Source organism: Rhinolophus sinicus, chromosome X (assembly GCF_036562045.2).
Source record: "Rhinolophus sinicus isolate RSC01 chromosome X, ASM3656204v1, whole genome shotgun sequence".
In the NCBI taxonomy this organism is placed as follows: domain Eukaryota; kingdom Metazoa; phylum Chordata; class Mammalia; order Chiroptera; family Rhinolophidae; genus Rhinolophus; species Rhinolophus sinicus.
Genome location: NC_133768.1, coordinates 4,026,889 through 4,052,251, shown reverse-complemented (window position 1 = coordinate 4,052,251; position 25,363 = coordinate 4,026,889). Strand labels below are relative to the sequence as shown.

The window sequence follows — 25,363 nt, the reverse complement described above, 5'->3', positions numbered from 1 at the left end:
TCACAGGTCATTGCAGGCTAAAACTGACCTGTCTGCACTCGACTCTACCCGACGTCCAATGTCACGACAGCTTCCCGGGACCGCTCCACTTTCCTTCTGTAAAGTCACTTCTGTATTGTTGCAGAGGAACTGGCTGACTCCACCAACACTGTATCTTTAAGTTCTCAAAATATAGGCGACCTTGCACAAAACGGACTGACCCCTCCGCAGGACTGGAGACGGTGAGAAGCCGACTTGAGAGAGTATTTCCCCACGTGGAAAGTCAGCCCACAGGACGGTCCACTCACTCCCTGGAGCTGCACAAGTAACGCCCCCACGCCCACAGCGTCCGCTCAAAGCAGCTTCCGCGCCTCGCTCACGTCTAATTATGGGGCAGGTGGGCTGCAAGGGATCATTTAAGACGAGAGCAGAAACCCTGGCTCCCTGCCCCGGCCACGACATCCACGGACACAGAGGAGCTTCTCAGACAGAAAGGAGCCCAGGTAGGGGCAGGGGAAGGGGCTGGGGCCGGGTTCCGTGTACAGCGCAGGGCACTCACTGGCAGGGCTGCCGTGTGACGGGCTCTCCTCAGCCGTATGATGACGGGGTGATGGGGGGGGGGAGGAAAAAGAGTCGCTGGTCTGGGTTTGTAAATGCAAGAAAGCTGCAAGATCTTCAAATTAAGTTGTCCAAAGGACGGTGAGTCTCAAATCCTGCAGACACGGGGATTAAAATAATGTTTGTACATTCATTCCTTCAAGCTGAGATACATGGCGCAGAGGAAAGAGGCCAGATGGACGGTAGCCGGGTGCTGAGTAATACTGCTCTATGCTGTTTACAGTGCACACGGCTGCCTTTTTAAAAGCATGCCTTAGCAGGTCCGACACACACCCAACACAGGCTTTTCAAATCAGTCTGTTCCAGTCCCAGGCGTCCACGACTCACGGCTCCCTTTCCTATCTGCTCCCCTTCTCGCGTTTCCTACATGGCGGAGCTTTCAAAACAGAAGCTCACAGGGTGCAGACGCTGATGAAAGGCAGCTTTCCTACTTCCTCTAAGGAGGCAGCAGGTACTTTACGCAAGAGCATGTTTATCCCACCCCCCAGCCCGTGTCGGAATCTGGGGCCCATCAGCAATTGGTGCTGCGGCAGTTTCTGTGTAGACCACACCGGGCAGGGGGGTTCTGAGTATACAGAGCAGCAGGAGGACTGGGGGTGGGTCCCCCTTTCCCGGGAGGATGTGGACAGACACACACACACACACACACACACACACACACAGCACCTTCGGGACCGCATTCTGACGGCCCACTTGCAAATCAAAAGCTACTGGGAAAGCACAACCTAGGGAGTTTACACACACGCTTTGCACTGCCCACGTTGCGCGCAGCCCATGTAAACCAGCAACACGGCACGGGGGTAAAGGCACTCTGGAGGACGTTCTCCAAAAACACTTTTCCCCAGGTCGCATTTACCCGACACTATTACGAGAGTGACATCACGATTTTGTATAGATTTCCCTTCGCGACATAATTTTCAGTATTTGAATAGAGCTCATGAAACCAAAACAGAGTTCTGCCTTGCGGGTGGCATTTAGCCCAGGAATTATAGATTTTTACTTTATTTCTTGTTTCAGAAAATATCATCAAGCCAGGTTTGGAGATACTTAAAAATGCAATACCTGTTACACATGAGTGTTTTGTTTTTTGGCTCACAATTTAAAATTTTCTTTGGCAATCTTTCTGATTCGCGCTAAATGTTTTGTAAACGTCATGAACAAGTGATACTGTCACACTGCACTTTCAGGGCCTGAAAGCAACGGTTCGTAAGTGGGGGGGTGACTGTCCATTGGGGGGGCATGAAAAACAAGACGCGTCTTTTTGTTTGTCCATCTTTCCTTGTCCTGATTTGAAAGACAACTGCACGCAGCAGTAATTATAAATCAGGGCACATGACGTGTAAGGATACTATCGTTACGACTCTGACAGCACAATGGGGGGGTTGGGGGGGACGTGCCACACAGGAGCAGTTTGTGTGCCACTAAGTGGAGCTCGCACTCACACAAACAAGCATTGTAAGTTCTTAACTGTAATCCTCAGAGCAACAACTAAGAAAGTGACAAAATGCATACACAAGAAAAGAATTGACAAGAGAATTAAAGTGGTAAAGTAGAAAATACCGAGTTAATGTAAAAGGAGAAAGCAATGGAGGAATACAGGAAAACAAATAAGGCACGCAGGAAACACACCACACAACGCCGTACGGAAATGCTGGCTTACCAACCCTGGCGTTGCGTGTGCAGTGGCCCTTGAACAATGTGGATTTGAACGGTGTGGCTCCAGTTACGTGCAGATTTTTTTCAATAAATAATGTAAATGTTATTTTCTGTTCCTTCTGATTTTCTTAATAGCTTTCCTCTAGCTTATTTTATTGTAAGAATAGCGTATATAATACATAGAATATATGAAATGTGTTAATTAACTGTATGTTATCAGTAAGGCTTTATTTTCCATTGCATTGTGGGGGGGAGGGTTGGTGCCCCAAACCGTGAGTTGTCCAAGGGTCCACTGTAAATGGTTGAACACCCCGATTAAAAGGTAAAAATTGGCAGAGCGGATTAAAAACAAGAAAAAGGTGAATCAACTACATCCCATCTACAAAACACACTTCAGACTGAAAGCTGTAAAAAGGGTGGAAGTGAAGAGAAGGGAAAAGCCGAGCCACGCAAACAGTAACCAAAACAGAAGCAGACTGCTGTCACACAGAGCAGGCTGAAGACAAACATGTTTACTAGGAACAACACGAGGAAATTTCACAGAACATGTTATCGTGATGAAGAGGTCATTCCATCACGAAGATGCAGTGATTGTAAACATGTGTGAACCTAGTCACAGGCCCCGGGACACATAAGACGAAAGCTGACAACACCAAGGGGAGAAGTACACATTTCAGCGAGAGGAGCTGAACACTTCAGTAGCACACTTTCAACAAGGGATGGAACAAGTGGACTGAATATTACCAAGAAAACACAAGCCTTGAGTGTAAGTGCTTCCCTACTGAAACACCATACCTCCAACTAGACGTAACAGACGTGCCATGGACCGCTCCACACACGTGTTCTCGTGCACACGTGGGACATCCTGCGGGACTGACAACATGCTGGACCACAGAGCGAGTCTCCGTAAATTTACAAAGGACTGAAACCATGCCGAGTACTTCCCCACTCAACAGTTAGAGGGAATTAGAAATCAGGAGAAAACGTGGGAAATTCATAACCATGTGGAAATTAAACAACACACAGCTGCCGATTCAGCGGCCAAAGCGGAAGTCTCGAGGGGCATTAGGAGATACTTTGGGACGAATGCAAAGGGAAAGACACCGTAGGAAAACCTATGGGATGCAAAGGAAGCCATGATGATGGGACGCTGATGGCTGTACATGCCTATAGTGAAAAAAGAATGGCGAGAGGGGAAGCAGTGATGGATGCTAGGCTGAGGGGGGGCTGTGAGGAAGGCAGGCAGGCAGCCTCCAGCAGCTGGAAAAGGCAGGGGACAGCCTCCCTGAGCCTGAGACGGAAGCAGCTCCACTGTGTTAGAGCACGGCCTGCTGCCCTGCGATTTCTGACCTCAGAACTGCCACGTCACACACCTGTGCTGCCTTCAGCCACTGGGTTTGTGGCAACCTGTTACGCCGCAATGGAAACCTTGTATGATCGGAAACTTTCTCAACCATCTCTTGTGCTTTTTTCCTGGATGTACAATGGCTCTCAAGCAGATTAAAAAAAAAAAAAAAAAGAGAGAGAGAGAATAAATCTTTCCTGACTTTTCATGCACAAGTGCCCTAACAGGTAAAGGTGAATGGCAGCGAGGGACAGTTTACCGAACTGTGTGTGACAAGCTCCCTGAGGCCACCCATGAGTTGGGAAAGAACCCCACAGCCTCAGTCTGCTACTGCTAGGTCCTAACCACAGACGCATACGTCTTACTAATCACTGTTTTTTGACACATCGTGACACTTCCATTTACTGAATGTGAGTGATTTAAATTCTCAGATGTATAAGATAAATAAACCACCAGAGTTCTAGGTGGACGGGGCTTTTCCGTTCTAGGTACGGCAGCTAAACCGTCTTAACAGTTGGTTTGCGAATGCCCCAGCCGCAACGCTGAATCCATAGCCTTCTGCCGATTGGATAAACGAAAACCAGCTGCGTTCCATGAAACGCAAGGTCTTAAGGCCGTTTTCCCCACCAACCTCACCAGCTCCCGGGACACTGCAGACCTCCGTCCGGCGGCCGCTCCTGTCTCTCCCACTCCCACCTGTACGTTAGGTGTGTGGAATCCCCCGTGAGGCCTGCTGGGATGCACGGCCTGCAGCGTATGCATTCGTGCAGACAGCGCCACAGATACTTTTAATGGAGAGCAACGCAAGCCATTCTGATGCCTGGGAAACGCGCTGAGAGGAAAGCTGTGGTGCACAGGGCTCCCGGCTCAAGCACACAGGCCAGCTCGTCACGGGCAGGCTCTTTAGCTGCTGTGGGGGGTTTTGTTCACGTATTTTGCAGTGGGTGGGTGGGTGGGGGAGGGGATTGTCGGAATCTCGACTGTGGAAAGATGACAGGAGTAAAAGTCTAGAACCTTCTGCGCTGGCCCCACTGGCTTCAGCACTCGGAGTACAGCTCTGGCCATGCTCTGTGTACACAGTTTCCCTGTGATCTGTGAGCTGTTGGTTCAGATCCCTTGATCTTCCCACAGTATCAAAACTGCTAAATCCTCCCTGGGGGATCAGTTGCTAGGGCCGACATAACGAGGTCCCACAGACCAGGCGGCCTGCACAACACGCGTTTCTGTCTCCAGTCCTAGAGGCTGGAGGCTGAGACCCAGGTGTCCCAGGGCGGGTCCCCCCTGAGGCCTCTCCCTGGGCGTGTGGACGGCCGTCTGCTCCCCGTGTCCTCACATGGCCGTCCCTCTGTGTGTGTCTGTGTCCTCATCTCCTCTTCTGATAAGGGCACAGTCCTATTGGATCAGGGCCCACCCTGGTGACCTCATGTTACCTAATTCCCGCTTTACTGACCTGTCTCCTAACACAGCCCCATCCTGAGGCCCTGGGGGGGGGGGGCTTCCACACCAATTTTGGGGAGATGCATTTCAATCTGTATCACTGGGGTGTAGATTGTCACCTACTCAAAGGCCACAGCAACCAATTAAAATTGTCCTCGAGTGTCTTGTTTTGCAGGGGGAGGGACTAAGACAGTCACCCAGAAATGAGGAGGCGCACGCTTCTCCTAAAGTCCGTATGTTTACATAACATCCATGGTTCGCACATCTCAGATTTGAACTCCACCCAGGATTTTTGCAGAGAACGCAGAGGCACTAAGGTGGGCTCCCCGCTCCCAGGTACAGGACACCTCCTGGGTATTCAGGAGTGACGTGGGGGCACCTGGCCGTGCAGGCGGAGCCCAGCAACCCCAGTGGAGCTCACTTACCACGCCCCCACCCACCATCTGCAGGGGCTCTGAGAGCCGAGGCGTCAGAAGAGCCCCGTCCTGTTGTCAGGGGACACCTCACTGTCACTGAGCACTAGGGGAGCTGGGACGTGAGCGCGGGTGCGAGGTCTCCGCCTCTGCGACCAGGGAGACGGGGCTCCTCAGACAGACACAAGGCTGGCTTCCCGTCCTGTCCCGTCCGTGTCTGACGCTCGTGGGTCCACGGCCTCGGGCGTCGCTCTCAGACAAGCAGGTGAAAGACCCCAGCCCTGATCAGACAGCACGTCACAGTCCGCCCGGGAGGGCACGGACCTGGCAAGTACAGCGCACGTCTGCGGACCCTTGTCAGGGGCAGAGAGGGCCGCAGGGAGGCGGAAGGAGCTTTGCGAGGTAAGAAAAGCAAAACGTCCTCCCCTGGCTGGGAGGGGAACGGTGCTCCCTCCGAGACGGGCACCCTGTCACCTCCCACACATTCCCAGAGGTGTTTACGAGAGGAGAGGACGGAGCCCACTGAGGAAGTGTGCGCGTGCTGTTTGTCACTTCATTACTCGTACTCTTAAATTGAATCTGGCCTCTCGGGACAACACTGCTGTAAGTACACTTTTAAAGGCACACTGAAATGACTCATGTTCACGGTGATTCCAGAGGACATTACGGGACCTCGATTGGAACAGTCACGAGAACTTGACGTTCACCGTTTTTATAAATGCCGTTTATTAGGCTTAGAGTGATGGCTGGCTCGTCAACAGCGTCCCGTGTGTTAATTAAGTCGAGGGAAGGGATGAGCAGGGAACAAACTACAGTAGCTGAACGAGCTACTGTAAACATGGCTGAACGGGCACGCAGACGTGCAGTGGATAAACACCATTTGGGAACAAATACTGTTACGACCCGTTAAGAGCGGTGGCTACAGCGCAGCACATTTGTACACAGAGCAAGAGGAAGTTCAAGGCTGAGGGAACAGGTCCGTCCTAGAACCCCTAAGGTGAGCAGCTGCTACGTTTTCACAGCCCAGGTGTACCGCGCCGACCTCAGAAGGGCAGCCGTCCATGGGCAGCACTCAGCCACGGGAACTGCCCCCGGGGGCAGCGACCTGCCCTGCTCGGAGGACCCAGGGACAACGTGACCTGGGGTTATCAGGCTGCTGTCATCCCAACAAGCTCAGCACAACTGGTCTAACGAGATGCTACCGAGATACGGCTGCCGCTTTCAGGAGGGAACCAGTCCATGGGCGGCAGCGGGCTGACCAGGGGTGACTCACATGTTTGTGTGTGACCACGACTCCCAGCGCGACAGGCGGCCGCCGCAGACAGCCGCAGGCACAGCTCGGGGTGACTGCACCTGCACCCACGCTGGTGCCCGTGGGACGTCCTCAGGGACCAGGTCACACTCACACTTTCTGCGGGACCCCAGAGCTCTGACTGCAATGTCAGCCACGTGGGCAACCCAGGCCATCCGCCGCCAGCTCTTTCTGCGCTGAGAACAGCTGAGTGGCTGTGGGACGGGGCATGGGGCGGCCCCTGTCACTGGCCGGGAGGTGGTCGCTTCGCCTCAGCGGCAGGTGGGCACTGGCGGCCATGACGGGTGCTGTCAGCCTGCTGGGGGTGAGGCACATGGTGCAGGGACAAGGCCCCCGAGAGCGCTGGGCACACAGGAGGGGCTGTGGTAACTCCCGTCGCTGTCAGCTGCGGACACAGACTGAAAGCAGGCGGAACGGCACGGAGACGGCTGTGCAGCGTTTAGAACCGAGGAAGGCCCTGGAACGTCCGGGAGGGGACAGGGAGAGGAACAGAAGGCGCCTGCTGCTTCAGCGCTGCCCTGGGCCTCGCGGGGAGGGCGGGCCGGAGCCCTGGGAGGTGCCGACCAAGCTCAGGGGACAGGGGACAGAGCGCAGCACACGCAGAGCCTTCAGAGCAAGAGCACAGCTGCACGCTGAGTGCGAGAGAGAAGGGGCCACGGCCAAGTGGCGGGGCCCCCACATGGAAGAGGAGGCGAGGCCAAAAGGAGAGAAGAGGAATGGACGCTCGGTGCAGCCAATGACAGAGTCCCAAGGACACAGTGGGGGAGGGGCAAGTGATGCAGAAAGTCCTAGAACCCTAAGAAGAGTGCTGCTGCATCTGGCAGGGGGAAGTCACTGCTCCCTTGTCTGTGAGCTGTCGGGTGGCAGGCGGCTTGTGGGGAGCGCAGACAGGGCGATGAGGGAGCGGGGGCATGTCACCTGCCTTTTCCAGAAGCGTGGCTCTCGGCGGGGACAGAGACGCACAAGGGTGAGGCACTGCTTCTGTCCCTGTTAGAGCCGAGGTGAGCTTGGCGCTGAGGTGAGGAGCAAACGGGCAGCAGCAGCTGACAGCCAGCAGGAAAGGAGCGAGCACTCATCCGTGGGGCAGGCGGGCCCCGGAGCCCAGGCGAGGGGACGCCTCAGCAGGAACAGGAGGACCGTTTCAATCCGACGGACAGAAGACACGATGGCTGCAGCTCCCTGTAAACGAACCCCACGCTAGGGCCCTGATGAAGACGAGTCTTAACGTACACCCTGAAATTCAGGACCGCGACTCTAGCCCCAGACCCCTGGGTAGAAACGAAACGCACTGCGTTTATTCTTCAGGATTAGAGGTGCAATTAGAGGAAAATGTGAAGTCCTCCAGGCCACTTCACAGAAGTGACATCCGCTCACTAAGTGGAGGTATCACTTCACTTGATCTAATAATAAACACTAATGCTATACAGAAGGGCTGCATAATCTATTCGGATGATGAAATCTCTTTTGCAAAACCACGTGAAACAGTGCAAAAGGACCTTGTATGGCGTGTCACCTCGGTCTTTCATCTGATTGTCTTGCCAAAGCCAAGGGGAGAATAGTTTCTTGAGCAGAAATGTCCAAGTGCTGCAATCATTCCGTTTCCATAAAAATTCTCGTGAGACGCCCTGAGGGCACTTTAAACCACAGGTTTAAACCACAGGTGTCTGCACCATAAAGCCAAGCCGCCCCTCCCACTGCAGAAGAATTAAGTGAAGGTTTTAACCTATCAAATGCTGTACGTAGTACTCACTGGTATTGACGTACACCTGACTGTAGGAACTGAATTTTAAAATGCAATCCATCCTGGTAGGACACTGCTGTACCTTCCAGCTGCAGGCTGTGCACACATCGCTTTTCAAACACCTCATCCCGAGGTCTGACAGGTCACCTGGGCATGTACCATGTAATCAGTACTTTTCGGAGGATGTTTCCTGGGGGTGTTACTTCCCTCGCTCTTTAACGCTACATTAAGTCTCCATCTACCCATGAAAAATGACAGAGCACAGCTGATACTTAAATTATAGTCGTGAAAAAGTCTCAAAGTAAACAGGCAATAATCAGAAAGGCGAAAAGGACCAAACCTGCGCAACACACAGCTTCTCGAAGGGAAGAAGGTCAGAGCCAAGTAAGAACTGGGTTCACGAGAAAGCATGATGGCGGCTCCCCCGTGACTATCCCCAGTGTGTGTGGCCACGACGCCAGATAAAAGCAGACTGTGAGGCAGAGGAGCCAGGGCAAAGCGAGCACAGCACTGCGTCCATGAGCTGCCAGGAGTCCCCTGAACACGTGAGCCACGTGGCCCGCCAGACGCACCTCCCGCGTATCTGCAGAGCTGTGCAACTGACATGTAACGTCCTTCTCACTCATTCTAGAAACAGGAGCAGCGGGGGTGGATGACGGACCACTAACCGGTTACAGGAAGGGGCGTAAGACTGACCGAGTTCAGGTCGACCAGACAGCAGCAGCACAGAGGGCTGAGCTGACCCGTTAGCCACGTGGGTCAGTAACCGGATGGCTCTCTTATTGCTGAGGAATTTCCCAGACCCCCACCAGATCTTTCTGGACCCCTCATGTGAACAGGGGTGTGCTACACGCCTAGGGGTGATGCCGCATTCCACACACCTTTCCAGCTTCCATACACAAGACTCCTGGATTCCAGGACAGTGGGAAAGCCGAAGCCAGGCGCCCCGGGCCCCTGCAGTGCGGGGGCTCTGCTCAGCCCAAAGGCCTCACACCGACCTCCTTTATAAACGTGGAAGGAACCAAAGGTCACCGAGCAAGGTGAACCAAATCCCACGTGTGTGCTGTTAGCTCCCTGGGCAGACGGAAGGGGAAAGACCACCACTGCCCCTGCCGCACAACCAGAAACAGACCACAGGGCACATAGCCAAAGTGGGCGGTCGCCCAACTGAACAGCTCGGAAGGACTGTCTCCCTCCCTCCAACAGGGCTCTCTGCGTAAGGAGCGTCCCCAGGGAACCTTTATGCTGCTCTGCCTTCCCGAGAACGTGCCAAGGCTCTGTGCCAATGGACGGATTCAAGCACATCAAGCGATAAAACCAGTGGACCCCGAAAAGCCCGTCATCTCCACGTTTAAACGTCATACGGTACGTCTTACACGGAGTCAAAGGACAAAGCATGTTGGCTGGTTCTTCCAAAAATTAATCCAGGGCACGCACTAATATTATCTAAGGAGACGCTATTTCTGTCAGCAGCTCTACGGATGTTTCAGGGTCTACAGAAATGAGCCGAGGTGAGGTGAGCAGGGCAGTGTGAGACGGCATTCTGACCGGAGTGGACATGACTTTGAACTGGGTCAGTCAACCAGTGGCCTGCTGGGCTCAGAGGGCCCGAGCGGCCATGTCCCTGCAGGAGTTTACAGGGAGGGTACCCTGGGCCCCAAACAGGCTTCCAAACTCTCAAGTGCAGTATTTGGCAAAGAAGAAGGCATGGGAGTGTGAGTGGGCACAGAACAGGCCCTCTACTCGGTGACGTAGAGGCCACGTGTCACCCATTAAAATCCTGCCATCCGTGTGCATTGACGGAGACGTGGTAAATTGTAATCAACACTTCAAATATTACTCCCCTCACACAGCTAGCTACCTTATTTTCTGTGCATTTTTAAAAGAGTTTTAAACATAAGCTTATTATGCTTGGCTGACTTTTTTAAGGATTCTAAATAATGGCTGTATCAGACACCTAGAAAACACATTTTACAGATACCAAAATGCCTAATTCTGAATATTCTTGATATCCACCCTCTGTCTGGCCCCGTTACCAAGAGCAGACATCACAGGTTGCGTGCTCAGCTCTGCACCCAGGCTGCCCAGTGTGGTAGCCACTGGTGGAAGGTGGCTAGTCTGAGCTGAGAAGTGCACTGACCGTAAGACACACATTTCAAAGACGAGGCACCAACAACGAACGTAAAACATCTCCATGACTTTTTATACTGAGTCTGTGCTGAATAACAATATTTGGGATGTGAGGCTAGAAAGAAAGGTACTGTGCAGGTTCATTCCTTCTGTATCCCTTTGCTTCTTTCAAGGTTGCTACTAGAAAATGTCACGGGTCCTGTTTCTACTAGTGCTGCCTTAGATAACAGTCTTTTAAAGAGCATGGGCCCACCCCTCATGCTCCGAATTTCAGTTACTTACGAACTAGATAACCTCTCCACCCAGGGGCTGAGATACAGTTTAATAAGCGCCGTCTTTCTACTTCCTTCAAAACTTTTCCCTGGTTCACAAATAACCTCAGTCCCTTTTTCTTCCTCTCAGTGACCTCTGAGAGCCACAATTAGTACCTAAATCACAGCCGATTGTTACCTTGTGCCAACAAAGACAGAATCCAAAAGTGTCTCTTCTGTTTGAAGGGACAGCTAACACCACCATGCATGTCAACACCACTGGACAGCTCCCAGTTCTGCCATCACTGCTGCAGAAATCTCCATCCGTGTACTTCCTCATCCCCTCTGCTTAAAGCAGCTTCACCTGTACTGGGAGAATTTCTCACGCAAGTACCTGTTTTCAATTTCACTTCCCTGAGATGGGGTATCATGTATAGCACGTCGGGGGCAACCATAACAGAACTTCCCGTGGCAATGCATTCAAAATTTGGAAGAACAGACCTACTGCAAAATAACTCACTATAAACTGATGCTCTATCTCCATGCCAAGAAACAGATGTAGTTAAGAATTAGAGCAGGCGTAACTGGGTAGATTAAATGAGACAAACAACCACATTCTAGAATGTAGCCTCATTAAAGCAAAACAAAAACAAAAACCAAAAAAATCAAACAAAGGTGAATTTCTGACAAAGTCTTCTGCAAGAACAAGGGCAGGAAAGGAGAAAAAGGGCAGGAAGGGGGGAGGGGCACAGGGCTAGGTCTTATCTTGCCCAACGTTACTAATTCTTGGTTTTCTGGCCAGTTCAGAGGCGTGGGTAACAGCGTCAAGTGCTAAACCATTAAACCTGCCTTTAACTATCAGAGAGGAGACCTCGGCTGGGCACCACCTGTGCAGGTACTGCCCCATAAGCACATTCGTCCCTTCAGGGAATGGCTATGTGTGGAATCCAGAGTCCAGAGGAAGCATCAAGCTCATTTAGACGCTTAATAAATTTAATTTTAATGAGACATCTCGGTTTGCATTAAAATTCATGAGACTCTCCCAACAGGATCTCTGGACCTTTTATTAGCGGGAAGGAGTTTGACAATTTAACTTCTTGACCACCTGAGCAGGAAAATTCATGTCTACAAACTATACTTATGAATCCCAGAAGCTTTCTGAAAGTGAGTCACGTCAGATTTCGTGGCTGCATACACTAGTTCTCTCCAATTACTGATCCTATGGGGATTTTTTTTTTTCCTGAGGAAGTCATCTGTTTATCTCTCTGGGTTCATAAACAAAGACACGTTTTTATTGTGTGTTTGCCTTTAAAAAAAAAAAAATCAGCTCATCGCTACTGAATCACCCAGCAGTAAGTTCAGCGGGGGACAAGGTCACACTCAGCCTGTAGGATGAGCACATCATTTATATTTAGAATCAAATGGATGTGCAATCATCTCAGCTCTGCTGCTTAGCAGCGGTGCGACCTCAGGCAAGGAGCTTCCTCTGAGTTGCAGTGTTTCTGTGTTTCATTCAGGAGCGCAAACATTTTCCCTGCACCTTGCACGGTGTTTTAGGAGACGATTCCATAGGCTGTGAGGTCGGGCGTTGGGGAACCCCCAGCACAGGTGTCTCTGCAGGTACCAATTGAGCGTTTCCTTCTTTGAACTTGTGTTTGAAGTCACCTTAGCTGGTGGACGAACTTCGGGCCCATCCCCCAAAAGGTATGGGGCTGTTCAATGCACAGACGAGGACAGGACAGTCCCTCAAAGCCACGACACAGCGCGTGCGTCCCAAACTTTCGGGCACCCGGGTGACAACGCAGACGGTGCGCGGGCAGGTGCGGGCCGGAGCCCGGGCTCTCGCTGCCGGGCGGCGCCCAGGTGATGCCGAAGGTCGCCCGGGCGCCCCGGCCAGCAGGCCCCCGGCAGGGCGGCCCCACCCCCGCAGCGCACACATGTGGGGCTGGACGGCGTGGTGCTGTGGGGCGGTCCGTGCATGCGGGAGGCTCGGCAGCAGCCCTGGCCTCCACCCCCTGCGTGACAGCAACTCCCCCCGCCAGCGAGGACACTGCAGAGCCCGCAGCCCTGCTCGGCTGTGCCCAGAGCGGCGGGTGCAGGACCGCGGACGCCCCGAGGGATGCCACGGGCCCGGCGCGTGCGGCAGCGCGACGCCCGCCACACCTGCAGCCGCGGGGCGCGCCGCCGGGGGTCCTAGGCCGCAGCCGCCGACCGACGCGCCCTCCCGCCCGCGCGGGGGCCCCCACGCACTCCGCCCCACGCGCGGCGCGGCCACCGGAAGTAGGTGCCCCGAGCCGGGTCACGCCGCAGCCCCGCGCGCGGCCGGCCGGACGCGGCCCCGCAGCCCCCGCCGCCCCGCAGCCCGCCCGGGGGTCCCGGGCACGACCCCACGGCGCTGACAGCCCGCGCTCCCTACGCGCACGCTCCCCGGACGCCCCACGCGGGACGCGGACGCAGGTACCCACCCAGGAGGAGGCCGTCCATGTCAAAGAGCAGGTGGGTGACCGGCCGCAGCTGGGGAATGGGCGCCGCCATTGTGCCGCCGTCCGGGCCAGGTGGGGGCGGGGAGGAGGCGCGCGCGCCCGCAGGTCGCCCCGGCCTGCGCACGCGCACTCCGGGCCTCCCGCGCCTCCCTGGGCGCTCTGCGCACGCGCAGCCCCGGGCCTCCTCGCGCCCGCGCTCGGAGCCGACGCAGCGCCCGCGCGCTTTGAGCCTCCGTGCGCGCGCCAAGCCACTCTACGCATGCGCGTCCCGGGCCCTTCGCAAAATCGCGCGCCTCGGGCTCTTTCGAGTGCGCGCCCTGAGCGGGTCCCGCTTGTGCGCACGTGTGCGCCTGGGCTTGCAGCCTCTCGGGGTCTGAGTTTGCACGCATCCCCCCTCTTGGGGCTGCTCGCTCGTGGGTCGTGAAAGCATTCACGAGTCAGGCAGACATATGCAGGGAGCATTTCTGAAAGGAAGAGGAAGGTCGGCTGGGCAGCGCCCACTGCAAACTTCTGCAGAGTCTGGACTCCAGTTTTATGTTTTCTAAGCAGAATGTCAGTTGCTTTGCCCCGTGGTGGGGTTTTGCTGTTGAGTTTGGCTGCGTCCCTTGGCGCGCGGGAGGCAAGTGGTTAAACTGCTTATCAGCACCTTTGCCTGCGTTATGCAGATTGAGGTTGGAGCCTGGAGTGCTTTCCATGCAGATGCAAAACGCTCTCCCAGGTCCCGGGGCCTGGAAGGCCAAAGTAAATAAAACCATTGAAACTGCACAGTAGTGAACGGAGAAGGCAGGGGAATCCTTAACCTTTGGTGGAAACGCAGCGAAGAAGGAAAAGAAAAGCTTTCAAAAAGTCCGAAGCTAAATTACACTCGTTTAATCAAATGCCACCAGAGCTCCAAGTCTCAAAATAGAAGATTTGGTGCCTCCTTTGCAAACCCTCTGTCTCAACACACCGCCGCTCCCTTTGAAGTGGGAATATTTATTTTCCTGGGAGCCCCCAAACGATGGAGGTGATGTTGGCTCTGCCGGCAGTTGCTGGGTGTGGGTCAGGAGCCTGTCTTGTGACGCCGAAGAATGGACACACGGCCAGGGAGAGGCAAAAAGTTTTAAAAAGAGGATAGTTTATTACAGGCAGGAGAAGAGGGTGCAGCTCCCGAGCAGGAGGGGGTGCCCAGTGACTGAGGGAAAAGCTCTTACTTTTATACCTTCCCTTGCCTGCTTGGGGAAAGGGGCTGGAGACTTCTAATTGAATTCATCTACCAGGTTTGTCCTGTTTGCTCATCCTGAAGGGATTAATGAACCAACCCATTCCTGTCTATCAGATCTGCTCCTTTGTCCGGCCAGAAGGGATTTGAGATTATCTATTCGCCTCTAAGCATATTCTCCTGTCGCTGTCTTGGAGTGAAGGAGACTTTCCAGGGCCTGGAGTTTCAGGATGTGGCTGCTTTTTTGTTTATTCCACCAGCGACCCCCCTGCCCACCTAACCAACATACTAACTATCCTGTCTGACCTTCACACGTGTAAATGCGGGGGGATGCTTGAGGCCCCACACAGCTGAGTTCCCAGTCTGGGGGCAAATGCATAGCTCTCATTTGGAGAGGGGATGCTAGGAGTTAGGAGGGAATGCCGAGAGGGACAGACAGAACTAGAGGCTGTTGGGGGAGGGGTGCAGAGATACTCAGGTTGGAGTCACTGCAAACCACCAGGTGAATATGGCTTTAGTCACAGGGGGCCCCGGGTGGGTGGCTTTGTCTGACCCCGGGGGATCCCTGCAGGGGCAAGCAGATCTGAATGCCTCCTTGCCTGCCTCTACCTAGTGTGGCAGTGTCTGGCCTCCTAGCAACCTGTGCCCACCCCCCAAGCCAGAATGCGATAGGAAAAGCACGTAATGCAGAGTCTAAAAATGTCCTGAAGTCATTATCTTCTTCTGTCTCCTCTATGTTGCGTTGCTTTGAGTTTTCTTCCTTTTGCAACCTCTCTGAATGCAATGTGAAAACGCATTTTTCCCCCACTCGCAAAAAACACAGTTTTGTCCCTTTTACTGTTCAGTATTAGCTGACATGGAAACTGGAGGCCAAAGGAGTCCAGGGCTCCTGCAGCCTGTGCCGCTCAGCCAATAGACACAGGAGTTGGGTCATAGAATCAGCGTTTACTGTCAGCACCGGTGGTCTGAGAAGGCGGCGGGTTAACACCTCCCAAACCTGCCTTCCCATTCTCAGACCAGCCTGGGATGTTTAAGGGATAAGCTGGGCGTTCCTCCAGAGGCTGCGTGATGGTTCCGGGGGTCTGCATGGAGGCTTCCTTCTGGCGATGTGGCTCCAATGTGGTCATCAACCCAGGAGCAGTGATGACAGTAACCTGGCAAGAATGCTAGGCCATAAAGATTGTGATCGGCAAGCACAGGGGGCTTTGGGACTTGAAAGCAAGTATAAGTTTCAGGGTAATTATCTAAAGCAGGGAACTGGGACAGGGGACAGACATCCTAAGCTCAGGAACTGCAACAGGGGACATTCCAAGCCCAAACCGCAGGGAGGGGGTTGATCAATTGTCAAGCTCTAGGGCAGGGAGAGGCGAGGTCTGTTTTGTGGGGGTCCCAACCGGGCCCTGTTTCAACGTTGCCTATGCACGTTTCAGCATCAGGATAGGACCTTTGAAGAAGCAGAAATAAATTTGCGGAGACGTTAAAATGTGAGGGTGTGTTTTCTGGTGACGTGAATTGTTCATTGGGCAAGTTTGGATTCCACAAGTTTATCACCGATAGTGAGTAGTGAACTTCCCTGCCTCACTTTCCTGGTGTGGAAGATCGGGTATTAAATGAAAGGAGGCAGGTCAAGCTCTTTGTACGAATAAATACTGATACAGGAGAGTTAGCGTGTCCCAAGGTAGACAGGGAGGTCTCTGGTGGAACAAACAAGACAGCCATATCCTAAAACTTCAGGTTTTAAAATCACTCCTTCGCTCCAGGACATAATGTAACAAGGCCTTGAGGTTAATCATAAAATTCCTTTTGGCCTGAAAAATGGAGCAGAGCTAATAGATAAGAGTGGCTTACTTTGTTAATTCCTTTAGGATGGGCAAGCAGAACAAACCTGGTAGACGAATTTCATTAGAAGGCACCAGTTCCCTTCTTCAAACAAGTTCTAGTCTTCAAACAGCTCCCCTTCCCCAAGCAGGCAAGGGAAGGGATAAAAGTAAGAGCTTTTGCCTCAGTCAGGGTGCACCCCCCATTCGGGACCCCCTCCCGCTCGGGAGCTGCAACCTCTTCTTCTGCCTCTAATAAACTATCCTCTTTTTAAAACTTTTTGCCTCTTCCTGGTCCGTGTTTCCATTCTTCGGCGTCACGAGACACTGTCCCGGCCCACACCCAGAAACTGCCGGCAGATCCAACATCACCTCCATCCCTTGGAGAAGGCAATTCATCAAGCAGTTACTGAGGGCGTTACCACCCATATGTGCTAGGCTGCTGTAACAAATGTCAATGAAAAAAATCCAGCCTAAGAGAAAGCTTGTAAGAGTTTATTGGAGCCAAACTAATGACAATTGCCGGGAAGCAAAGTCTCAGTGGATTGAGAAAATACTCCGGAAAATGGTCATTTTGCAACTTATTTTATACATTAGAATCAAAGGAGGAAGGTTACATGAAATCCGTTGGTTGTAGATTAAGGGGGTGGGAGAAAGCAAAGCGGGGGGTGAAGGGGTATCGCTGGGATTGGATGAAAGTAAATTGGAGAGACAGGTACTTCTTTCACATTGGTGGGTACAGGATAGTTAATAGTATTTTACAGCACATAGAGATGGTATTTGGGGACCAAGATAACAATGAGACATTATGTGGTTTCTTGCTATGGTGTGGTGGGTTGTGCCCCCTGGATGGTCTGAAAAAAGAGATTACTCTGACATTCTAAGGGCCTGTTATCTTAGATGCAAAAGGACAACAGACAAGGTCACTTAAGGTAAAAACTGACCTTTGTCAAGGAAGCTACAGGTCAAGGATGTGATTCCCGCCCTGGCCCGCCTTAGTTAGGAATTTTTATGTTCACGCCATCCTATGTGGTTATTTTCAGTCTCCTGAGCTTGTCAGGTTTAACCTGTGGCCCCTTTTCCGTCCACAAAAAGGACCATAAACTGGTGGCCTAAACAAGAGAAATGTACAGCCCCGCGGTTCTGGCAGCCAGAACACTGAGATCCAGCCGTCTCCTCCCTCCATCTCCACACGGCCTTCTCTCTGTTCCTCTATTTCTGTGTCCTAATTTCCCTTTGTGTAAGGGCGCCAGTCATACCAGATTGCCACCCGTCCTTCCTAACGACCACATTTTAACTCGATTACCTATGTCCAGACCCTCCTTATCTTCACAGAAGGTCACATCCTGAGGTGCCGGGATTAAGGAAAGGACAGCAACATATGTAGTATTAGGTTGGTGCAAAAGCAATTGCAGTGTAAAAGGTTAAAAACTGCAAAAACTGCAGTTGCCTTCGCAGCAACCTAATAGTTGGGGGGACACAATGCATCACAGATTCAGTCCACGAACGTGGGTGGGACACCTGCTGGATGGAGCCTTTGGAATTATTGTTCCCCGTTTCTTTCCGTGAGAAACCATTGGCTATACCAACCAGAGAGTTATCTTTCTTTCCCACTGTAATGTTACATTTCTGTTGATTCCGTCGATAAATGGGAAAAGCGCCAGGACGAAGAATCTGAAGTTGCAGAGACAGTGTGGGAGCTTATATTATAGTTGGTCTCTGTGTCAGATGTAGGTGAAGCCTTAGGGAGCTGCCTGGGTTTGGAAGCCGCCTGGAGATTGGTTGATAAACTAAGCAAGCACGTAGACAGACGCAGGGGATGAACATGTGAGAGGTTCTGGGACAGAGACCCTTGGAGAGGACCCCTGCCCCCCTGCATCCCCACCGCCCGCCCTGTTTCAGTCACTGTGCAGCTCCAGGCATGGCCCTGGTCAGAGAACCTGGCTTGTTCAGTTACAGGAACCAGGCTGCTGGCAGGGCACCTCCCCTTCACTGGCAAAGCCTCCTGGCAGTCGACGAAGAGCTGCATTGGGGAACCTGGTGTGCCTCTGCTCCCCAAAGATGAGAACACACACTGTACCTCACTTCTAAGTCATTTTCCACACTCTTCAGAAACGTGTCTGCCATAGGAATGACGGCAGGCCTACACGTGAGAACACAAACCTGAGTGCTGTCATGCTTCTGTGCCATCAGCTAGACTGGAAAACCATGCGAATAATGTGTGTCTTTTCCGGTGGGTCCTGTGTAAGTTACTGGATGCTCCTTAGCTTTTCGTAATTCATTTGACAGTCAACGATGGGCAGCTACGAAGAGAGAGGAGGATGGGTTTTTTTCCGTGAGTTACAATTTAGTTTTGCAAAATTGTGTTTCCCCCTCCCCCACCCCCAAACAGACGATAGCTTGCTTTTCCTGACAACTTTAAATGTAACAGAGAAGATCCAGTCACCTGTAGTCCAGGGGTGTCAGCAGCCTGTTAACCACTGATGGGACAAATAGAAAAGGTTGATTCTTCCTTACACAATGTATCGATGGAAACGTGCCATTGACTGTCAGACAAAAACATGCCTAGGCACAGACATAGACGCCTATAGATAGAGTGCACTCTCTCTACAGTCTGAGCTGATTTCAGCTCTCTCATTTTGCTGCCTGGCTTCTTCCATCTGTGTGTTTGCTTTATATGTTGCATTTGGAAAGCTGCTTCAGATCGGGTTACTTTTGGAACCAGTCCCAGCCCTGCAGCTCAGCTCAGAGGCCCTGATCTCCTTCCCTCCCTCCCTCCCTCCCTCCCTCCCTCCTGTTCTCCCTCTCTGTCTTCCTTTCTTCTTTCCCTGTTAATGTTTTGGGTCTGGCTAAATCCTCTGGCATAGCCCCCTCCCTCCAGGACCCATCAGGGGCAGTCCTGCGCCCATGGCAGACGTCCCTGGAGACCTTGCTGTCCTGGGTCTCTTCTGTCTTTCCCCAAAGTGGCAAGCAGGGGTACCCGGGGCCAGCCACCCACAGATATCTGCTTGGCCTCACTTGGCCCAGCACTGTTTTTAAGCCGCGTCTCTCCCAAGTGCTGCTAATAAGACCTCTAGCCCAGGGTAGTAGCCCTGATGCCGTGGGGACTCATACACAAGCTGCCCAGGGCCCCACTCCCCCCCACCCCGAAGCAGTCATTCAGGCCAGGTGTTGAGAGTCCAGTATACAGAGTGATGAGTCGTCTGTGGTTAAAACTGGCTTTTTGTTTCCTAACAAGCTCAGTGACAGCCAGACCGGATCACTTGCTTCACTCTCTCCCAGACCTGCAAACCTGCCTTGTAATTAATCTTATTATATAAAGGAGGAAATAGAGCTTGGGAGAAACACAGTACATTGCCCCGGGTGACACACCTGAGAAGGAAGAGGGCGGTGACACTGGTAACCTGGGCTGGCATCCTCTAAAAGAACCAACAAGCAGAGGTGTCTGTGCATTCGTCTTTATGTGTTTGAAACTCCTTACGCTGTATATAAGTAATGAAAACCAAAACCCTAATACATAACCAATGTGAAGGTGAACAACACTTATGGTTGTACCAAAAAAGGAAAAGGAAAAAAATTATGCAGACCATCAGCAAAAAAAAAAAAAAAAACCAAACAAAAGAAAAAAAAATGGTAAGAAAAAAGGGCGTTGTGAAAACTAAACAAGAAGATACAATTTTTTTCTGCTGCAGTTTGGATGTCAGGAATGCCCAGTGCCGTAATGGCAGCAACAGTTTGGGACAGTGACGTTCTTTATTCCAGCAGCTCCTATCCAGTCCTGGAGACTCAGGCTTTCTCCTTTGTTCAGCAGCACCCCTGTTTTGCCTGTAGAGCAGATAGCAAGTGGAAGTGAAAGCCAGCTGCTGGCCTCCTCCTCTTCCTCCCCAAGGTAACACCGTGGCAGAAAAGGGTGTGCCTGGCCTCCCGCCTCATTCCACAACCAGGTGTGTTCACAGGCCACTGGAGACTACTCAAACCCACCTTCCTGCGGTCACAGGTGCTCCTTTCATTTGTATTTTTAACACAACATTTCCCAAATGTGTCATGCACATTGTTTAACGAGAAAGTACTATCTGTTAACTTCCCATCACGTTGGTCTCTCTAAACACACTTCCAGAAATGCCAGACGAATGCTCTGAGCAGGCTCCACTGGGAGTCTCCAGTCCTGCTGACCCAGCGAGCCCGGGGGGAGTCTGAGCCAGGAACTGTGACTCCCAGTGTGTGAAGACTGCAGAGCAAACTTACGTAGGAAACAGCGCAGAATGAGAACCTTAAGCAGCCTTCCTAGTCTCAGGAGGAACGGCGCTTGTGTGTCTATATGCATATCCAGAGAGACACAGATACCCAAAGAGATGGTATGGAAACTATTTGTGTGCGTGATTTTTTAAGAAACTTGAGGAAGTGCCTTTATATAAAATGCAGTATATCCAACTTACAATATTACGTGTGTGCAACTGTGTATGTAATCGCATGGGTCTGAGGTTACGGGAAGTAGATGGATCCAACAGGTACTTTGATAAATGTAATCTGGTTTTTTGTGGGCACATTTCAATTGGATGTATTTGTTGCCTGCCATTATATTAAGGTACAAAAGTCACATTTAAGTAGCATATACCGGGGGTGCCAAAAAAAAATGTCTACAAGTGGACACTTTGGTCAACGTGGCTCAAGCAGTAGTTCATCTTCATCAGAAGTGTCTGGACACTGATGGGAACCACTTTGAGCACCTCTTGTCATTGCAGAAGTCACACATGACTTGGATTCCTCTTTTGTTATCAGTATGTATTGAGTATTACAATTTTAATACAGTTTTTTCCTTTCTTAAAATGTGTGTACATTTTTTTGGCCCCCTCTGTATTTCGACTCCCGTTTCTAGGGCTATGGAAACTATTCTGAAAGCACCTCAGATAACCAGTTCCCACGAGGCCTTCCTCCTGGAGTAAACCAGATCGCCATTTAAAGGAGATAATTTACTAGGACTTAGTGCCCGATAATTGAAAAGCAGGAGCAACCCAAGACACATCCCGACACTACTCAGAATTCTCCGTCTTCCTCCGTGGGTGGGACCCCATCCACCTTAGCTCATGGGGCCGTTCCTTGTGTTTTCACCCTCTGCTGCCCAATAACCTTCATCGTAATCAGCAGGGAGGGTCTCCAGACCAGAATATAAAAGATATGAGAGCGCTTGAAATGTTCGCGCGTGTGTGTGGACCTTTCCGAAGACGGCACGTGGTTCGCCTGGCAATACAGCCGAGCCCACCCTGTGTGTATAGGAAGTCCATCCCGTGACGGTGCAGACAGTACCGGAGGAAAGTGTCGATCATGCCAGGGTGATGTGGGCACTGGATTCTGGGCCTCCAGGCCCTCTCCTTTCCCAGTGGCTCAGAGAAGAACCCTGCTGTGAGCATCATGTTACCCGTGCCCCAGTCACTCGTGACATGCTTGCTCCTTGATTCAGCCCCTAACGAGCTCATGACTGAGCCTTGCTGTTCACATTCCACCTTGGACAATGACTCAAGGCTTGTTAACCCCGGAATGACCGCATGGGACTCCAGAATTTTCCACCGGCAGTCTCTCCCTTTGGGGTTCTTCTCCTATGGAAGCCACAGTGACAAGGCATACCCAGTTTTCCCCATCAGGGCTCCTGCGTGACGCCTGCACTGGTCAGTGTCATTGTCATGGGAAACCTCTGCGAGGTGTCACCCTGAGTGGTTTCCTTCCGCACCTGCACAGATTCCGAAACCTTAGTGAGGGCGTGCTTTTCATGACCTCCAAGCTCAGCGGGCTACGTCCTTCTGTCAGGTGGCATCTTTTCACTGCCCTACTCTGAAGTTTTCCGCAGAGGAGCAGCTGTGTACTACGAGCCACGCACCGTGACCTTGCCATCCTCTCTGATCACTGACCTTGCCTGCAACCTCCCGGCCTGTCTGCCTGCAGCAGGGGAAACTGCTGCTCCAAGAGGCCGCGTGCTTTCTGAGGTCACCCAGGAACCAAGGGCCAGAGCTGGGACCGAATTCACGTTGCAGGGCTGCACAGGCCTCCTTCCCCTTATGGAGGCGTATTATTCTGCGAGAGTAGTTTTTGCCACGGGGCACTGACTCGATGCAACTTGCTGTTCTGCCCCCCACCTCACCAAGAGAGGAAGACTCAGCGAGACAGCTCAGAGAAGGTGAGTCTGATTCTTCCTCTCTGGGGCCACGAGGTGCCTGAGCCCTCTTGAGAAAGCTGGAGAGGCCCAGTATCACACGAGAGGGGACTGTGCCAGTCTAAGCTGCCCTCCAGAATCATTCCAACTTGCAGCCATTTGGACTTTTGCTCAGCAAGGCTTGCTGCAAGGAGGACGGTCTCTAGAGGACCACCGCCCACGTCTCAGGAAGCTAGAGGAGGTGGAATAGAGCGGGTTGGCTGCCAAGAACCTGTGAAGGTACCTTGCAGGGGAGGGTCCGTCTGCCTCAAGCATCTCCGACCATCGCGGCGAGAGGAGAGAGAATGCCTGCCCCTTGGCGTCGTCTTTCCCTCCAGGCTTCCTGCACCAGGGAGGAGGTGGGGGCGGTGTGTGGAAACCACAAGAGCAGCTAGGGTGGGGTAGGCGAGAAATGAGGAAGCCGGAAACTGCCCATTGCAGGTACTCCCTTCCAGGACCACGAAAACCTTGCCTCAGCTGGGGTGACCCGCCCCCAGCATTAAACCCGCAGAGTTTTAGTATTGTACTGGGCAATTCACTTTGAGCTTTCTATCAGGCAGTAACCACAGGCGTCCTGGACAGGCTGGAATTTTGTCCACTGGCTGGTGTAAAACATCTCTGCAGTGCACATGTTTTATAAACATCCCAGGAGACCAGACATGGCCTTTTGATGATGTCCCATTCATGCACATTCAAATTCTGCTATCTTTTCAGGCCTCAGTGCACTGTCATCCTAGGCTAACATTAGGAACGGGAAATACATTAAAACTCGTGATGTTTTACGTGTTAATTATTTGAATACCTACCCAGAGCCAGAGGCGCACAAAACTATCACACAGGAGCCAATGTTTTATTTATAGAAGTGCGTTAATGGAAATAACGATGCAGAGTTAGGCTTTTCCCTTTTTTTTTCCCCCTACACAAAGCCAAATGAATGACATGAGGGAAAATATTAAATAGAAATGCTGGAAGTTATTTTTCCTGGGTTCTGATCCCCCCCCCCAGACGTGGGAGCAGACGCCGTGCTCATTTCATGAGCGTTGGCACAAGGCTGCCTGCTTTCCACCCAGGAAGCTGACTGGTGGCCTTGCGCACTGCATCACCCTGGGTGTTGACAAAGAATGAATTCCTCGGGGCTCTCTGTACTGTGTGTGTAGGCGGAACGTGTTTCTGTGCATCAGGCTACCGACTTCCAGAGCCTTCAAAACCTGTGCCTGGCTCTTAGCAGCCTAACCAACGTGTGTGCTGTGTGCAGCTGCAGTATTTACAGAAACGCAGGTCCCCGCGTGTCCGGCCATCCCCTCCCCACATTGTCCGGGAACATATGCCCTGTGCCCCTGCTGTGCACACTGAAATGGAAGCTGCAGATCACACAGGAAATACTCCTAGGAACTTGCAGGTTGCCTCCCCCCCCCCGCCCCCTCCCCTCGCAGGTCAATCAAGATTGCAACAAAGTATTCAGAACAGATCCACCTGTCACCTACCACGTGACAACTCTGTCCAGGAAGTGCACCTTCCGTCTGATTTATATCTCAAACAGTGTCCTACGACGTGACAACTCCGTCCAGGAAGTCCGGCTTCCCTATGATTTATGTCTGAAACACGTGCCACCGGTGTGAGGGAAGAGCAGGTGGAGAAACACATGCGCTTCAATAACTTTTTTATGATAGATTCACCCATTACCCCGTCATGACCTTACAGTCAGTGACGGTCCATATAACTCCCTGGGCTGCCAGGTGACTGTTCACACCTAGGAGGTTTGGGCTGGGGTGCTGTCCAGTGTGGTTATTTGAAAAGCTGTGTGACATCCTTGGAAGGAGTTACAGTGTCTGAGTCCCCATTTGATCAGCCCTTTCTGAAAGCCACCTAAGAACTGGTGAGTTGGATGATTTATTATTATTATTATTTATTTATTTATTTATTTATTTATTTATTTTTTGCTTCTCTGCTGATAAGATATTGACATAATTGACAGACAGTGGTTACTGGCAATAGTCACTCCAGTGGTTTTGCTTCAAAGGAAGGTTACGGGCTTCTATTTGTTTCCCTTCTGTGGAATAAAGAGAATGCATGCTAAGAGTTAATTAAATAAAAGAGCTAAGTCTCAGCAGTGGGACCTGGAGATTTAAACTATCTCCCCTGAGGGCAAGGAAAGTTTGTACATTCTTGTCTGTAGTGTTACATTTTTTAAAAAATGTATAAAACCACCTGCAACAATTGATTTAACATGTTTTCACTTTGGTGACAAAAATGTAATTGCCAAATATTAGTCTGGTTCCCTCCCTCCCTCCCTCCCTCCCTCTCTCCTTCCTTCCTTCTTTCTCTTCTCTTTCTTTCCTTCTTTCCTTCCTTCCTCCCTCCCTCCTTCCATCTCTCCCTCCCTCCCTCCCTTTTTTTTCTGGATTAAAGTGGTTTTGGAAAACACAGGCTTGGTAAAAAGAATAGTGGAGAGCTTAGACCCAAGACACAGAAGAGGAAATAAAGAGTTGCGTTTTCCTTGTGCTGTAGCTTCTAAGTTGGATACAATGAATATAAGTAAGATGTGTTCGCCATGAAATGGATTCTATGAAAGATTTGCTGTTCTTCCAAGCTTACTGTTTGTTGCTTTTCTAAAACGTAAACTCCAGAAGGAATTCATAGCCCTTCCACTCTCTTTTAAAGCTTTTTTAATTTTTTTTTTTTTTTTTTTTTGGTTTTTAATATACATTTTCAAAATCCATCACCTTGCGTTGGTGTCCTGAAAAACGGAAATAGAACAAAGTACGCTGCCTAATTGAGAGGCACGTGCTCCTGGAC

The 25,363-nt window shown here is 51.7% G+C and overlaps 2 protein-coding genes across 11 annotated transcripts in view; one reads left to right on the top strand and one right to left on the bottom strand.

The window, feature by feature from the left end:
• Positions 1-13,494, bottom strand: part of PUDP (pseudouridine 5'-phosphatase) — a 485,786-nt gene extending 472,292 nt beyond the window's left edge. For all 6 annotated transcript variants that reach the window (XR_012493488.1, XR_012493490.1, XR_012493489.1 and 3 more), the window contains exon 1: positions 13,348-13,494. Coding sequence is in view for 2 of the 6 variants with exons in the window: in XM_074324096.1 (XP_074180197.1) it covers positions 13,348-13,417 (70 nt within the window). In the remaining 4 variants the exon portion in view is untranslated. The remainder of the gene's footprint in view (positions 1-13,347) is intronic.
• Positions 13,230-25,363, top strand: part of STS (steroid sulfatase) — a 137,266-nt gene continuing 125,132 nt past the window's right edge. The window contains exon 1 of one of the 5 annotated variants that reach the window (XM_074324093.1): positions 13,230-13,339. Coding sequence is in view for 1 of the 5 variants with exons in the window: in XM_074324090.1 (XP_074180191.1) it covers positions 13,365-13,378 (14 nt within the window). In the remaining 4 variants the exon portion in view is untranslated. Of the gene's footprint in view, positions 13,379-22,216; positions 22,553-24,172; positions 24,444-25,363 lie in introns of those variants that run through there. The other 4 variants (XM_074324091.1, XM_074324090.1, XM_019713344.2 and 1 more) reach the window with 4 other exon arrangements.